At 43.2% G+C, this 17,998-nt stretch overlaps 1 protein-coding gene across 2 annotated transcripts in view; it reads right to left on the reverse strand.

Annotated features, from left to right (window-relative positions):
- The window catches only part of Mur89F (Mucin related 89F), a 49,136-nt gene that overhangs the window by 865 nt on the left and 30,273 nt on the right, over positions 1-17,998 (reverse strand). Inside the window, exons 4-5 of one of the 2 annotated variants that reach the window (NM_142354.2) lie at positions 16,016-16,177; positions 28-6,089 (exon numbers count right to left, since the gene is read on the reverse strand). In NM_142354.2, coding sequence (NP_650611.2) covers positions 28-6,089; positions 16,016-16,142 — 6,189 coding nt within the window. In that variant the 5' untranslated portion in view covers positions 16,143-16,177. Of the gene's footprint in view, positions 1-24; positions 6,090-16,015; positions 16,178-17,998 lie in introns of both variants that reach the window. The other variant, NM_001275733.1, reaches the window with a different exon arrangement.

Below are 17,998 nucleotides of genomic sequence, written 5' to 3' on the forward strand. Positions count from 1 at the left end.
AGACTTTACAATTATACGACTTACCACATTCTGAAGTTTCGTTTCCTCTTCAAACGCGTTGGTGGTCCTCTTCATGTCCTTGGAGCACTTGTCACCTGCCGGTGGCTTGCCACAGCTGCAGGACTTGTCTTGGTAGACGGTTCCGTTGGGGCATTGGAATACCACGATGTTAAGATCATTGTTATCGGCACTTTCGCTGCACTGGTAGAACATGCCGCACTTCTCCGGATGCCGGCGGAATCCAGTGGGGCAGACGTACACGTTCTGACCTGGTCCGGTTTCGGGACAAGGAGCAGAGGTATTGGTACTGGGAGCAGGACTCTCCGTAGTGGTAGGCGATTTTGACGTTGATGTTTCTTCCCCAGCTATGGTAGTGGTTTCAGGCTTGGGTGGTTTTGTAGTGGTTTCAGGAGTGGCTGTGGTGGTTGTGCCAGAAGTAGTAGTAGTGGTTTCGGAGGCTACTGTGGTGGTGGTTTCAGGAGACGATGTAGTGGTGGTTTCAGGAGCCCATGTTGTGGTGTTTTCAGGGGCCTTTGAGGTGGTTTCAGGTTTTCCAGAGCTGGTTGTACTCTCCGTCGTACCAGGTTCCGTAGTCGTTCCCGGCGTGGTCGTCTGTCCCGATGAGCAATTGCCAGACACCTGATCGGCGTAATTGCAGGTCTCGGTGGACGTGTCCCAAACAGTTCCTTTGCCGCACTTGAAGGCATAAACCTGATATTTGCCGTTTTTGGCTGCATCCACACAACGGTAATAGCGACTACAGTCCTCGGGATCTGGGAAGAATCCCTCCGATGAGCAGTTATAGTTAGGCTGTGGCTCCGGCTGAAGAGTGGTTACTGAACCTTCAGGGGTGCTGGATTCGGGACTTTCCGTGGTTGTTGTGGGTTCGGGTTTTTTTGAGGTTGTAGGCTCTTGAATTGCATCCGTGGTTGTGGAAGGTAATGTGGTCGTGGTAATAGGTTCGCCGGTGGTAGTTGGCTTATAGCCAGGAGTTGAGGTTGTAGTTTCTACCGGAATCGGCGTTGTTGTTGGATTATAGCCCGGAACAGACGTTGTTGTTGGATTGTAGCCCGGAATACTTGTGGTGGTGGGTTCTTCAGTGGTCGGCTTCTGAGGATATTCGGTTGTAGTGGGTTTCTGGGGCTTCTCTGGAGTAGGCTCCTCCGTGGTGGTCGGCTTCTGAGGATATTCGGTTGTAGTGGGTTTCTGGGGCTTCTCAGGGGTAGGCTCCTCCGTGGTGGTTGGCTTCTGAGGATACTCGGTTGTAGTCGGCTTCTGCGGCTTTTCTGGTTCCTCTGTGGTGGTTGGCTTCTCCGGATATTGAGTGGTCGGCTTTTGAGGTTTTTCTGTTGAAGGTTCTTCGGTGGGTTTTGTAATGGGTTTTGTCACTGTGGTGGGCTCATCCGTTGACTGCGGAGTGGTGCTTCCGGGATCCTTGGACTCTTCACTTGGTGTCGTAGTGATTGGTTCAGCGGGTAACTTCGAGCACCTTGGTATATTCTCCACGTAGTCACAGGTCTGAACTTCTTCATTCCATCCCGTGCCCTTGGGACACGTAAAGTTGTACTTTCTGTAGGAAGCTCCAGCATTGATGCATCGGTAGTATTTCCTGCAATCTTCGGGATCGGCCATGTATCCCTCTCCTGTGCATTCCGTTCCAGCTGGTAGGGGTTTCATAGTGGTTGTAGACGGTGGTTGCGTGGTGCTTTCCGGACTTGTGGTTACCGTTGATGTTTCAGTTTCCGAACTCAATGTTGTTGTAGTGGGTTGAGCTCCTGTGGTCGTGGTGGGTGGCAGTCCAGTTGTTGTAGTCGGAGGCAAGCTAGTAGTTGTAGTGGGAGGCAACCTAGTAGTTGTTGTAGGAGGTAAGTCTGTGGTTGTAGTTGGAGGTAACTCGGTTGTTGTAGTAGGCGGCAATCCTGTTGTTGAAGTGGGTGGTAAATCAGTGGTGGTGGGTGGAGGTGTGGTGGTCGAGGACGTAGACGTGGCCGTTGTTCCATTTGTTGCTGGCTCACAAGGCGGTTTTGGAGTGGTACTTTCAGTGCCCGTACTGCAATTGTTGAAATTGTGGTTGCAGGTCTGCAGATCCTGATCCCATACGGTACCAGCTCCACATTGGAATGGAATTGAGGTGAAGCCGCCTTTGTTGTTCCTTACACAGCGGTAGAATTTGGAGCAGTTGTTGGGATCAGCCATAAAGCCCTCCGATCGACATTTGCCATCCGTATTGGGTGCCTGAGTAACAGGAGATGTGGTTTGGGATGATGAAGCTGTTGTTGGAGAAGAAGTGGTTGGTCTGGCAGTCACTGGACGTGCGGTAGTGGGCGGACCTGTGGGTCTCGACGTTGAAGTTTGGTCAGAAGGTCTAGAAGTGCTTGCCGTTGTTGGCCTGGAGGTCGTCGGAGTAGAAGTTGTAGGTGGAGCAATACCACCGCATTCCTTTACTGCCCACGCATGATTACAGGCCTGCATCTGGGCATCCCAAACAGTGCCAGGACCGCAGCTAAAGGGTACCATATTGAAGCCACCTCTGTCATTATCGACGCAGCGATAGAATTTGGCACAATCCGATCGATCGCCAATAAATTGTCCATTAACTTTGCAGGTTTCAGATGGATTTGGTTTTGACGAAGTCGAGCTGCTGCTGGAGGAGGACGATGAGGAGGAACCTTGATTATTATTATTGCTTGATGATGATGAAGACGATGTTGACGAAGATGTCGATTGATTTCCAGAAGAGTTCGAGCCGGAAGAGGAGCCACTATTGGAGGATGAGCCTTGATTCGATGAGCCACCGCTGGAAGAAGCGCCACTGTTTGACGATGAACCTGTATTGGAGGAGGAGCCACTGTTGGAGGATGATGAACTGGAAGATGATCCACTGTTCGACGAGGAACCACTGTTGTTTGAGCTACTCGAGGAGTTGCTGGTGCTGTTAGAGGAGCTTCCGCCTTGGCTAACCACCTTTTTGCATTTGAGCGGCTTGGTCTGGATCTGATCAGGATGGTTACAGCTGTTGGCCTCAGGATCCCATAGCGTGTTTGGAGGGCAGGTGAATGATACTTTTGTAAAACCACCCTTACCATTATCCACGCATCGATAAAACTTCGAGCAGTTTTCGTTGTCAGCCAAGAAAGTTTCCTCACTTTCACATTTCTCTGCAGGTTTGAAAGGCTTTTGTGTAGTGGATGATGATGTCTGGTTAGATGATGACGATTGATTGGAGGAGGATTGATTCGAGGACGATTGGTTAGACGAAGAACTTTGATTTGAAGATGATCCCTGATTTGAGGAAGATCCTTGATTCGATGATGATCCCTGGTTAGAAGAGGAACCCTGATTAGAGGACGATCCTTGGTTCGAAGATGAACCCTGGTTAGAGGATGATCCTTGGCTCGAAGATGATCCCTGATTGGAAGATGATCCTTCGTTGGAGGAAGATCCCTGGCTAGATGATGATCCTTGGTTAGATGACGATCCCTGATTGGAAGATGATCCTTGGTTGGAAGAGGAACCCTGATTGGAAGATGATCCCTGGTTGGATGAAGAACCCTGGCTGGAAGATGATCCCTGGTTAGATGACGATCCTTGGTTGGAGGACGATCCCTGGTTAGAAGAGGAACCCTGATTTGAAGATGATCCCTGGTTAGAAGAGGAACCCTGATTTGAAGATGATCCCTGGTTAGAAGAAGAGCCCTGGTTGGAGGATGATCCCTGATTGGAAGAAGATCCCTGGCTTGAGGATGATCCCTGGTTGGAAGAGGAGCCTTGGCTGGATGATGATCCACTTCCATTGGCCATAGCCTTGCATTGCTCCTTTTGCACATCTGTTGGATGGTTACATCCCTTCGTATCTGGATCCCAAACCGTTCCAGGGGAGCAATCGAAAGGAACTTTATTGAAGCCACCGCTACCATTCTCTACGCATCGATAGAATCGGGCACAGTCCTTCTTATCAGCCAAATATGTTTCCGTATCTTGGCATTCACCATCGGGATTAGATGGCTTTGTTTGAGTGCTCGTGGAGTTATTATTTGAGCTTGAGGAGCTTTGGTTGCTAGAAGATGAAGTCGAGCCTTGATTGGAGGACTGATTGCTTGAGGATCCTTGATTACTGGATGAGCCTTGATTGCTGGAAGATCCTTGATTGCTGGATGAGCCTTGATTGCTGGACGAGCCTTGATTGCTAGACGATCCTTGATTGCTGGATGAGCTTTGATTGCTGGATGAGCCTTGATTGCTAGACGATCCTTGATTGCTGGATGAGCTCTGATTGCTGGATGAGCCTTGATTGCTAGAAGATCCTTGATTGCTAGACGATCCTTGATTGCTGGATGAGCTCTGATTGCTGGAAGATTGATTGCTTGATGAGCCTTGATTGCTAGATGAGCCTTGATTGCTAGACGATCCTTGATTGCTGGACGATCCTTGATTGCTAGACGATCCTTGATTGTTAGACGATCCTTGATTGTTAGATGAGCTCTGGTTGCTTGAGGATTGATTGTTGGAAGAGCCCTGGTTGTTCGAGGAGCTACCACTAGATTGCTGTCCAGAGTTGTTACTACCACTCGAGGAACCCGATTGAATGTTGCACTTCTTCTTTTGATCCTCAGTGGGCAGATCGCAGACCTTGTCCACTTGGTTCCAAACGGTACCGGGACCACAGGTGAAAGGCACTTGCTCTAATTTTCCGTCTTTATCTTGGCGGCATCTGTAGAACTTAGCACAGTCCTCTTTATCCGGAATATAAGTATTTTCATCCTCGCACTCGGTGGGCACGGGTTTATTAGATCCACTGTTGTTTTGGCTGCTTGAAGAAGTCTGATTGCTGTTTGAGCTGGAGGATTGATTGTTGTTGGAGGATTGATTACTTCCAGAGCTCTGATTGCTGCTGGAGCTTTGATTGTTGCCAGAGGATTGGTTGCTGCCAGAGGATTGGTTGCTGCCCGAGTTTTGACTGCTGCTAGAGCTTTGGTTGCTACCAGAATTTTGAGAGCTTTGGTTCTGATTGTTGCTGGAGTTCTGGTTACTGTTTGAAGATTGGCTACTTCCCGAACTTTGATTGCTGCCAGAGCTTTGGTTTTGGTTGCTGCTGCCAGCATTTTGAGAGCTTGAGCCTTGATTGCTGCTAGAACTCGTGCTAGATTCCTGATTACTGCTAGATCCCGAATTGGACTCCTGGTTGTTGCTGGATTCCGAGCTGGACTCCTGATGGTTGCTAGACGTGGAGCTCGACTGATTACTGCTGCTGGATGTAGAGGACTCCTGACTTGAGCTGGAGTTGGATGTAGAACTGGATGTTGAACTGGAACTTTGAGAGGAGTTGGAGGAACTGGTGGACGAGCTCTGTTGACTGCTTGTGGTTGAGTTCTGGTAACTGGTCTGCGAGGACTGTGTTGACGTTTGGCCGGCGTAATAACCGTCGTTCTGTGGAACAGCTTGATTGCGGCATCCTCCGTTGGCACGTACGTCAAACATATGGTTACAGGACTGAAGGGACTCGTCCCACGCCGTGCCATCTGAGCACCGGAAGCCGATTTTGTTATAGCCTCGGCCGTTCGAGATGCAGCGATAAAACACGGTGCAGTCGCTGGGATCGGTCATGAAGCCATCATCCCGGCATATTATGCCATCCTCCTCCGCTGATCCAACAGCTCGCAGGGATGAGGAGCTGGAGAAGGATATGACAGAGACACCGTTGAGACCAGCCAGACCGTAATTTGTGGGCAGACGGTGGGTCGACGCATAGGTTCGCAGCTCATTGGCCGCAGGTGTGACGGCCAGGTTAAGCATCGCATTATGGTCATCCTGTCCGTAGTCGTCCTGCTCCCATTTCTCCATGCTGTCGCCATCCACCTCGTTCACCTGGTCAACGCACTCATCCCGCCCAGACATCGCTGGTGGCAAACACATGCGCAGGGTGCGGGAAAAGACCGCGTCCTCCGGACAGGCCAGCAGATAGGGTTGGATGTACTGCCCCGAACGCCGCTCGCAGCGGTAATAAATCCGGCAATCGTAGTCGTCCGCAAACAGACCCTCTCCAGGGCAATAGAAGGCCACGTCTGTCTGGTCCATCGGCGATCGTATGTCTGCAATTAAAAGGAAGTGAAACGTCCTTAATATTTGGGATTTTAAAACATGGTGCCACCAAATTGTCATGTTTTAAAAACAGGAAAAAGTTTCTAAAATGGTCTAATTCAATTCAAAGAATATAAAAATAGTATGTTTGTTATTGCAAACCATAAAGATATCAATTTTATGGTGCACTTACAAAAGCTTGATTGGATTGCAAATTGAAACATTAAACGAATCGATTTGACACCTTCGATGATACAATAAATTGAATAAACCTTCATATTCTTTCAATGAAATAGTGAAAAATGCACTTCTGGTCCTTTCCCTAATTTGTTTTCGAAACGAAGAGTATCAATCTGCAAATTAGCATACTTCTTTTTTTTTTTTAAATATATGGCCAGGCAATTTGAAATCGCCCGCTGGAACAAACCATTGAACTGAAACTTCCTGTCACAAATTTTGTCGGCTGCATATATTACATATATATTACATATATGAGTATATAGTACTTGGATGTCGGACACAGCTATCTACATATATTTTGCTCAATTTCGTTTGACATTTTCCGCGCTCGTCTTTCGTTTTTCGTTGCGGGATTTTTCGCGCTGTCAAAATAAAATTGATAATTTATTGTCATTCAATGTGCGAGAGTCCTCTTTTTCAATTTTTTTTGTCCTGGTTTTCTTGTTGCTGTTGTTGTTGTTGTTTGGTGGTGGCATACGCAGACTTTGCCTTCCAATAAATTTAAATGCATTTATGGCCGTTACAGCGGAACAAATTCATTTTCAAAATGAATTGTGAGTATGTGTTTTTCCTTCTGCATGCTGTTTTTTTTTGTATCCAGCTCTACAGATTTTTCCTGCTCTTTTTTCCAAAGTGTTGTGGTAATAAAGAAGGCCAGCGGGCTGTGAACATGGTAAATGCGCGGCTTAAAATTAGAGCGTTTCTAGGCATAAATTCACATCAGTCAGTGCCTAATATATTTGATTTCTTTTTTCCTGCCTCCCCCAGCCAGCCACGATTATCAGAGTGTATAAGCCATTGGCCAATGCTTTATGGCCAGAATGGTCGGAGGCCATATATTTCTTATGAAAATTGCCAAATTTAATGGCCATAAAATTTAATTATAGCAAATGTGGTTTGCCAGCAAGGGCGAGAATATTTATTGCAGCAAAAGTGTGTCAGATTGACGAAACATCCGTGTCAGTTGGTGAACAGGAAAGGTTGTACAAATTTGTTAGAAAATTAATTTGATATAAATTGATTGGTAAGAATTTACTGGCCAATATGAACTAAATCTGAAATATTGAATCAAATTTTAGATAAAATAATGGGGAAGTAATTATATCTTCAAAAACACTTCCCATGAAGTGTTTAAATAATTAAGTTACACTTAATTCCTTATGACCCCCAGTATTTACACGCCCATTTGCAACATTGGTAAAGCGCTTAAATTTTACATGTAACCTTTTGCCCGACTGCAGCCGAAAATCCAGCAAACTAATTTAATAGAACGCCTCACAGCACACGGCTCTTGGTCCGCAGCCCCCTTGGCAAACAAACATAAAGTTTCAATTTGTACACGAAAGCCCAAAAATGCTAAACCCATTACCCAGATGGCGGCGAAGGTTGGGGCATGGAGCTTGGGGCATGGAGCGCTGAAGATGTGTGTGCCACCAAGGATTCGCCGTCCTGCAGCGTTGAGGGAAAATTGACCGTTTTACGATTTTAATTATATATGATGTGTACTTTAGAACTTATGCAAAATGAAACGAAAGAAGGGGGCGCGGCAATGCGACCGCAAAGTTATGCGTGCTCCCTTCCACACCGGAAACTCCTCGCCCAAATCTATATGTATATATTAAAGCATATATATATATATATATATGTACACGGTGTACAGTGTTCCCTGGCATCTGCCAACCGGGAGCAGGCGTAACATGGTTAGCCACAATCTGACCGCAGAGCATGGCCGCAGATAGTTTCGGATATGCCATTGCCATTGCCAGCACCCATCGTCCAGAAAACACCCATTAAACCGCCCGAAAACAGGACCCTCCCCCCGCCACCTTCCCGCTTCCATGTTCCATGCCCCTCTTGCATTAAAATTTCAATTTTCAACATTTAAGCACGTTACGGTTTACGAAAATTTAGTAATAAAAGCATGCATAAGTACACGTTGTGAACTGTGTGCAATTCGCTCATTTACCTATGTCTTTTTTTTGCCTTTTTTTTTGTCCAGTGTAGGCATAATTTTCGTGGAAAATGACAAATAGTGATTCGCATTTTTCACTCTAATTAAATATTTAGTGAGCGGTTCCATCCTCGATTAAGTTTGCTTCGCTGAGCAGCAGAAATGTCTGCAATTTCCATTTTCATTTGATAAATAGATGTCCTTCTAAATAAGCAATTGTAGTCCTTACTTTTAATAGTTGACTGTTTTTGGGGCATTTTCACAAAATGTCAACTGGGGCCTTTTGAGCGTTACATTGTCGCTTTGGGCCGTTTTGTGGTCGTGTATATTTGTTGCAAGGAGTCGCAATGGTGCTTAATTAGTCATTAAAAGTTTACTCATTATATTCAGTGCCCCATGCTGCGGCCTTGTTTTGATACCACTGCCGCAGGGTTTTGCAATTTAACTGACTTAGATATGAACTGAAGGTGTGAAAAGGGAGTTGCTGAAAATGTAGGTACAATTTGGGCGAAATTATCAATCTGAGTAACAAATAATGTTGAAAAAGGAACCAGCTTTTTATCCCTTTTTGTATATTCATATATTTTGTATAATTTTTAGTGCTAAGATGTAATCTCTACTTGAGTTCTTTAAGTTCAGATGTATTTACTGTTTTTCGATCTGAATTCTAATGCTCACCATCTGGCTAAATGATTTTACTGACTTGATCCCATTACTTGGCTTAGAGAGTGCCATAAAAAGGGGTAATTCGAATGTCAGTTAGCAGTCTGACATTAGAAGCTTGTCGCATCCTTTAATATCCTTAACTCCATGTCTGTTTTTCTCCATCTGCTCTATCGCTATCGCTATCCCTGTCCTGTCCTGTCTCGCTCCATCTGGAAAACTCCCGAGGGCTTTGTAGTTGCAAGTTGTAAATATGATATTTGGATTTTTGAGCTCTCGCCCATCGTCGGCAACTGGTAACTGGCAACTCGGTAATTTCATTTGCCTCTGGTGGCATTTTACGCCTGTGCCTTCGTGTTGAAACGAGCGAGTGGACGTACGTGTTGGCCGGATTGTCCGGATGGTCAGGATTCCGGAATAGGGATATAGTGGAAGAGCCGTATTTTCATTTCAAGTACATGTTTATGCCACGCCCATTTCATTCAGTTCCGCCTGCTCCGCTCAAATTTCATGGTGGCAAATGACCAGCTACAGGAAATTCAATTTATTATGCAGCCTGACAGTTTTTAGCCATTCTCTCTCTAAGATGACAGCTTTTTCTACTGCTCCAGCTTAGGCACTGAGAAAAAATTCCCTCCTATGCCTTTGCTACAGAAGCTGAGAACGCTAATGAAATAATGGTGTATGTTTTATATAACATTATAATAATAATATTAGTTTCAAAAACACACATCGACGTAGGGCAACAATTTAATATATTTATATGTCATCGAATTTTTTCTCAGTGCTCTATGGCCCGATTCTGTGCTACTGCTTTCTGACAGCTTCAGTGGATGAAAATGAAACAGAAAATAAAAATGAGTGAACTTCTCGCTAATTCTGGCATCTGTCGGGCTTCATTTTGGAGTCTCCTTTGAGTTTTTTTCTACTTCGGCACCGATTTCGAATGCGATGCGCCAGATGCATTTGAATTTCGCGCTGCGCTGCGCTCGAGCAAATTTTTAATATTGGCAACGTCCTTGAGGACATCGATTGTTCGCTAGGATTTTCGTTTTGGCCAGCAGTTCCAGTCATTACTCATACGCAGCGTGTGACACAATCGCCACTATGCATTATTCATGGCGATGTGGCTGCGCTGGATAAACTTGTCGGAGAAGCTGACGACAGCTGGCAGGAAAATGTTAAATATTTAAATGCCTTTTACCACCCGAAACCGACTCCCCATCTCGCAACCATCTCGCTGGGAATTGCCTTTAACTAGAAGCAATTAATTTGAATTTGAACTATTTAGAGGCGCCCGCACTCATGGCGAGGAGGCGTTGCAAATGGGAGGGTGGGTATCTGGGTCCCTAGGACCTACCATCCTGCCGGTAAATTAAGCATAAAGCGCTTTTAGTTACAATCACGTTCGTCTCAATTAAACTACATTAAATTCAATTAGCAGGCAACAGGAACACGAAATGAAAGCAACATTGTCATTACGGTTTCAGGCAAAAGCATCTAAGGTACACTGGAAGAACAGTTTGAATGAATAGGATTCACTAAATAACTTATATAAGACTTATGAATCGATTGATGGCAAGGCTCAAACTATAAGCTATTTCCTAGCCAGACGACTTGTATATCAATAATTATCAAGCGGTATTGTTTATGTTGCCAATATTTTCTTCCAGTGCAGCAACGATAAGAGCATCGTCTTTCTGGCCAGGAAGAAAGGACCCAAGACGCAGGACATCCAAGAAGGTGGAGGCAAAAATCTAGCGATGGCCTGACTGACAATTGACTTTCATTATTTCTTACATTCCTGGCTGCATTATTGAGGCCTGGTGCTGGGCATATTTGACAGGACGAAGGAGGTCCTTTGTGGAGCGCTCTCCGGGCCCTCTCAGGCACTGCTGCCGTGCCGTGTTAGTTTCCCAGTGTAATTAAGTTTAATATTTAATTTAATTGCATAAGGATACACGCACACAACTACTACGAAAACGGTCCACATAAAAGCACACGCGCAGAGACAATGTTGGCCATTTCGCTACTACTGCTAACTGAAATTATGATGGAAGCAGCAGCAAAGGCTTTTACAGTGCTAAGTGGGCGGCGCAGTGGGCGGAGCCACAAAACCCGTAAGGTGAAGGTCAGTCCATGGCTTCCTCGAAAGTGGAACGTGCTCGTCTTAGCCGGGAATTAACTGGGTGTCCGGTTATCCAGTCCTTTCGGCCAGTTACTAGTCACTTGGCCTGGCCAAGTTACTTCATTTGGCACTGCTGACCTCCTTGGCGCTGCATTATTATCACTGGAGTTTTCCTGCCCGACTTATATTATGTCCTTGCCGTGGGATTATGGCGTGTTAGCAGGTAGTTCGTGGCCTCCACCTGCCCCAAAGATATATAGGCGTATATATATATAGCGGTGATCTGGCGGTGAGTTGGTCATGTAATGAATTGTGTGCCAGCCAACCTGATGTTTTGTTCGCTGCTCAATTTGCTCAGACAGTTAATCACATTGCGTGAAAGCTAATGTCATTAGGACGGCTTCGTGCTCCGCTTACACACCCACATACTTTGTGTTTCTTTCCTACGGCATAACGAATAAATTTCCCATCAAATTCTGTGTCGATACCTCAAATTTCGTGGCTTTAACGGAGAAGTTACATATTTATTTGACCGACATGTGCGAAAATTGTTTGTCTTGACTGATGCTTTCCTTCGGTAATACAAACTCGTTTTAATGGCTAATAAGTTGCGTACATTTATTCGGCTTAAAGCAAACGAAAGTTTTTCCCAAAGTTGCCTTAAAGGAGCCGCACATATGCCAAAGAAAACCCCATACCACGAACAATTGATCAACTTTTCAGCTATTGTATTCGTGTATCGGAGAGTAGGCCGTCACCCTTTCGTTCCACACCCCTTACATGCCCATAGTTTGGCTATACTGCAACAATAGCCCCCGGATATTGGGCGTATAAAAAGTTACATATGTATGGCGCAAATTTAGTTGCCAATTGGGGGAGTGTGTTCGCTTGGCCCCGGGGTCCTCAATTAATTTCATTTAGGTAGTGGTTGAGTGGCGCACAAGGAGGCTCCCGGCTATAGCTAAACACATCCAAACAAAAGAGCCAGACACACACAATATTTTCAATTAAGCTGCTGCAATACCAGCAGAATAATAACAATTACAACATGTACGAGCACAGCTAAAGCTAAAGCGAAATTGTTTAAAGGAAAGGAGTCGGTGGTCCTTTCTTGGAAATGCCTTTCCGTGTGCAATTCGTCGTTTCTGGTTGAAGGCAATGAACCAAATTAAAAAGCTTCTCCTTTATTTTAGCTTGATTTAATTAACGCAGCCTTCGTTTTATATCGAAAAGTTTAATAATTAACGAGAGAAGAACATGGATCTAACTTGTCAAATGTGAAATGATTTGTATCAATAATTGGGCTTTTTTTTAAATATATATATATATATATATATATATTTTTTTTTTTGAAAACATATTGCTTTAAAAATTTAATGACAAGTAGAACATCGTGTAAAATTTCAAAGTCCTCGGCCCTTTTCACTCCTTTCAACGTCAACCAAGGAACAAGCCACAATTGGATGTGGGAAATAGGTGATGTAGGTGTACATATCGCATGCTCAAGAAAGTGAAGACGCTTGTGCTGAAGCAATTACTGAAATACACGACAAACGAGTGGGGCACAAAGTTACATAGAGTCCTGTAAATGAATTGCTGACAATTAGTTGAATTTGTTGGCACAGTCAGCTGTGGCAAGCGGCAAAACTTGGAGTGCGGCAATCAAAGCAGCTGCCGCTGATGAGACCCCAAATCCTTGCCCACTGTTGCAGCAATTGGAGTTCTTCTTGTCCTGTTTATGGTTATGTCGGACCAAACTTTTTTATTGCATTAGTTTTGTGTCAATAATAATAAAACATACCAGCGTAGAGCGACAAGGAACTAGTGCATCTTTGGCTTAATTTTATGTGACACTCAGGTGGTTCAATCAAGATTGTTTATCAGAAAACAAATACAAACGTAGATATATAAAAACTGCTATATTCTTGACTTTCATACAATTTTATATTTCTTTTCTATTTGGCCATACAGCCTTCCAAGTTTAAAATTTAAATTGAGTTTGAAGAGCTGTAGCTCAACACTTCCCATCAATTAAATATTTATATCTTCCGAATAGGTCATTAACATTCATTTAGCTAGCAAAACAATGTCATGAATAAACAATTAAACCTTTCGACTGTCCCAGGCAGACAGTGAACTTCTCGGGCAGAACAAAAGCACCACACTTGAGAACTTTACGGAAGTGCTTTTATTCGCTACTTCTGCGAAAAGAATAGAATCGCAGCATCTTGGGTTTCAAAGTTGGACAATCAAAGAGTCAACAATTTTCTATAAAAATGCCAACAGCCCGTCGCAAATTGCAATTCAAGCTATGCACGTGTTAATTATTTATGCCCCTACTACTTGGCCAAAAGAAATTCCATGCCCGGTACGATAAATCAGTTGGCCATAAGAAGCTATCGCCTTGTAAATTCCACCTCTTGCGCAGGAAAAGAGTTGCTAGTATAAATTATACAAATTATTATTTAACTCCTTGCTGCACAAACGACAGTGCGTGCACTGGGAGATGTTAGTAAGAGAAAAAAAGTAAGATTTATAAAAATGAAAAAAAATATTTATGGCGTATTCAAATAATATACGAATTAATCCATGAGATTGGAGAGTATCTATTTATCAAAAAATATGATCATAATTAACTTGAGAATTTGTATGATATTTGAATATTTGTTTTCTGTCTACTACTACTTCTTGGCATGTGACTGGATGCTTGGTCTTGGGCCAAAGTTATGCACAGACAAATCGCTTATTTAGATTAGAGCTGACAACCGGAGTGGGGGAAATCTGCTGCAGAAGCAGGCAGAAAAAAGAGCTTCAGAACGCAGGCGCGGATACATATGTAGATTCAGATACCTATATCCGCAACTGGTTGCAAGATCTTCATTGCGTTTAAATTTCAGGTTTGCTTGCTTAGCTAAAGGAGGTGTGTTTATGTTGTTCAACAGGCTAACAAACTGTCTACTTAGGTTTGAGCTCAGCTAGGAAGTTATTGTGGGGCGAATCCGCTGAACACCGGTGATCATTTTCAATTAGAGACCCCATCGCGGGGCGTGATTTAGAAGCTGTTGTGTGTAAGACGGTAGCTTGTTTCCGATTATGGGATAAGTGCGGGAGCATCGTTTATAAAGCCGAAGCTAACGAACCAATGACTCGAAGCACTTTGCAGATTGTTGTTAGATGTTGTTCGTAATAAATGAGGCGGCTCCTTGATGGAAGGAGCCGGTGTTGTCTAGACTTGTGATTGCCAAACAGCAAGTTGAAAGTAGAAAACTCTCTACCTGACTCGGCGCATTTGTCATAATAAAATTAGCATTTGCCTGGGTCAACAGGAGACGCAGAACGGCAGGACAGCAGGATGGCAGGATAGCAGGCCAGTGACACAGGATGCACAAGAACTGGGGGTGGCCGCAAAGGCAAAACTTGTCACCGTGTTGACAGACCCGCCGACTAGAGAAGGAAGCAAATGAACAACTTGAAGGTCCTGCCTTACGTTAAGATCCTTTTGAAAAACAAGAAACTTATTTCAAAGAGCTTTGGGTGAAATTTCAACTTAGATTGTAGATGTTTTTAAAAACGTTGCATCTAAATATTATAAAAGAGTATTAAAAAATCGTTAACGGTATCAAAAATCGGCTGTGAAGGATGCAATGCCGTTTCCTGTCTGGACGATAAGCATTCGAGTCGCTCTTACAAAATATTAACGAAATGACCAATTCAATCGGAACTCTATTAGCCGCACATTCGATTCTCACTCGCTGCTCTCGATTCGCTTTAAATGACCAAACAAATTGCATTGAATCCCTCAAATTCCCAAAAAGAAACTACAGAATACTTCGACTTGCCAGCGGCGATATTGTGCTGACTAAACGGAAAGAGTCCGGCATGTAAAGCGAAATCAAATCACGTACAGTGTCCGTTTCGTTACTGGCCAATATCTGCTGGCCAAAAATTCACGCAGCTGCAACAAATCAAAGAGCAGAATTCTGGCGACCGGGCGCACCGACTGCTGTTTCAAGTGCTAAATAAATTGAAAATTCTAAAATTTTAATAAAAATTGTCGCAATATTGCAATAAAATTCGCATGATTGCCAGCCGTTCGTTTCTTCGATATGCGGAATTTCTGATTTTTAAACCGTCCACTGGTATCACGTGCAATTCTGCTCCACCGTCAACTGAAACACCGTTTTGGTAAATATAATATACATGTGTGTATGTATATATTTGATAAATGTACATATATGTGTGTGTTGCCTGATTTTTTTGACTCTGCCACTTTGTGCATTTCAGTTGATTTGGGGATTTTGTTGTTGACTCCGTTTTTCGAAAAAAAAAGCAGGTGGAAATTTAATTTCGTGGAATGGGGATCTCGTTTTCGTGTGATTTGATGCTGATACTGCTACTGAACTATTTAAGTTTGGTTGGTAATACTATTTGTGCTACATTCGATTAGCAATTTTTTTAAGAATATCATCAAGTACATAGTAACTTAAGATTTGTTGAATTTTCCAAAGAAAATCGGTAAAAATTTACCAAATATGTATTGAAAAAATTAAATTATACCAAGACTTTATTAGAATATTTCTCTTAAAAAAATCAGTCTGCCATATTCAATGATTTCTTGCCCATGCACAGAAAATAAATTTAATTGAATTTTATACGGTTTTTAAAGCGAAACTATCGGATTAATTAATAATATTTATGTGCGGTATTCGATGCACACGCCGAAACAAGCGGAAGGCATTGTTTGCCCGTTCGATTTTGACAGATACATAATTAGTTTTTGTACAGCATAAGGCCGCAGGTGCCGTTGCTGTTTTCATTTGTCGAATGCAACCGACTATATAGTATACGTATGTATAAATATGAGTATTTTTTTAAGCCACAAAAGCTATCTATGCTGGCGCATTTTATGCGATGGAGCTGCGAATGAATTTGTATAAATGTTTATGGATATTTACCTCGGGCGGCGGCGGCGCCAATGCAAAAGCCGAATAGCAGCAGGCGGCAGAGCCAACTGGATGTGGATGTGGATGTCCTTGTCGCCATTTTGTCGAGCTGTGAAAATGGCGGCGTCTTTGGCGCCATTGCGTTTCTGCTTTGCCAAAAAAATGTCACAACAGCTGCAAAGAGAGTGTCGAATAGAACGGATATAAGTGTTGAGATATTTGCTTGAAATTCCCCGTCCCAGGGCAAAACAGTTTGATTTCTAAACGGCACTCGGTGAATTTAACGAAAAACATTTACTTTCAATTAGATTCGGTTCTCCCCACCCTGTTTTAAATTTCCCGCACTTCACAGGCAACGTAATTTTTCGCACCATAAAACCCAAATCAATTTCGCTAATTAGCAAATGTCTCGAGTAATCGGAAAGAGTCCGTTGTAGGAGGTGACTATGTACACTGGGCAACAAAATAATTAAGAGTAATGAAAATGAATAATAAATGCTAAGCGAAAGGGAAAGCATAAACTGGGTTCGCCTATGTATGTATTTATTATAATTACTTTTTCTTACTGAAGAAAAAATATATGAAATAAACTAAGTCGTATTGTTAATTAATTGCAAGCAGGTGCTATTTTCAAAATTCTTTCCATAGTTATATAATTCCACAAAAAGATTTAAATACAAAGTTCTTTTGATAGTTTTAATAATCAAAAATATATTATGCATAAACAATAGGAGAAGGAGGTTTTTCCCTAAAGGAATGTAAGTGCCATTCCCACCGAGATCTGGGAAATTAAATTATGCGTTTGTAGTGCGAGCAGGAAGGTGTATTGCATGAGGAAATGTCCCCATTTTCATTTCCACTTCGCGACAACTTTTTGCACCCCCTGGAAGCCATCTTCACGCCTCGTTCGGTTTCATTTCCACGATTTCCATGCTCACATTCCCTCGTCTTTTGTCTCCGCCATTTAATAAGTTAATTGTTACTGCTGTTGCACTTTTGCAGCTTTTGAATTTATGATTAGCCACAACCGCCGAGCGCTGCAATCAGAAGCCAAGTATTTAGCGCTGCTCAAGGACTGAACCCCCAAGATGTGCCCACTCACACTACGCTTCTAGCACAACCATTACACCACCAACCAACCATTCGCCCATTTCGACCATTTTGAGTTGGCCAAGTTTACTTTAAGCCAGCAGTGACAGTGCCACATAAATGTCAACTGCTGCGGTCCTGCTGCGCTTTATGCAGTCCGACTTTTATGCATTTCTAGTGCTTCCCCTCCGATACGATTCATGGCTGCCAAGGACTCCACATAGTCCTGTTTCGCTGTGCCGCAGGACCCCATCTCTCCATCGCTTCTTGACTCGTCCGAGTCATTATTGTCGTCTGCTTTTTTCACTGGTCGCTGTAACTGCTGCCTGACTTTGTGTCAACTCCATAATTATAGTTTCTGCAATTTTCTTATAGTTTTTGAAACAAAAAAAGTTTCAATGAGCTGGACACAGTGGTTCTAAATTGGTTGAGTTTTTGTTTATCAAAATCAATTTTACTTTCAAAACGTAAGTATTTTAAATAGACAAACAAAAAATATACCATTGATGGCTCTAAAGTGTGGAGTTTAAAGGCAAGGTACCCTCTTTTAGTGATCAATGATGGAAAATCTTTCAAAGGTTAAACAATTTTGATGACCCAGTGCTAGTTACGATACCTGGTATCTCCCAATTTCAGTTGTACTTAAAGTGCATTCTGCTTTTGTTTATTCTTAATGGTTCCGAAAATTCTTAATCCACACAAAGCCCACGGTTATAGAACTTAAAGTTGCTCTACATGGAGTGTGGCAGCAGCCATACACATAAAACTGCAGAGATTCTATTAACCCAAGAAATTATGAGAAATGAAAACTTATTACGAGAAGTCATTAAAATTCAAAGAATTAAAACTTGAAAAAGTAAAACTGAAAATGAGGCAAAGCCAAAGCGTTGTTGCCACCGATGTTGC

This window comes from Drosophila melanogaster, chromosome 3R (assembly GCF_000001215.4).
Source record: "Drosophila melanogaster chromosome 3R".
NCBI lineage: Eukaryota > Metazoa > Arthropoda > Insecta > Diptera > Drosophilidae > Drosophila > Drosophila melanogaster.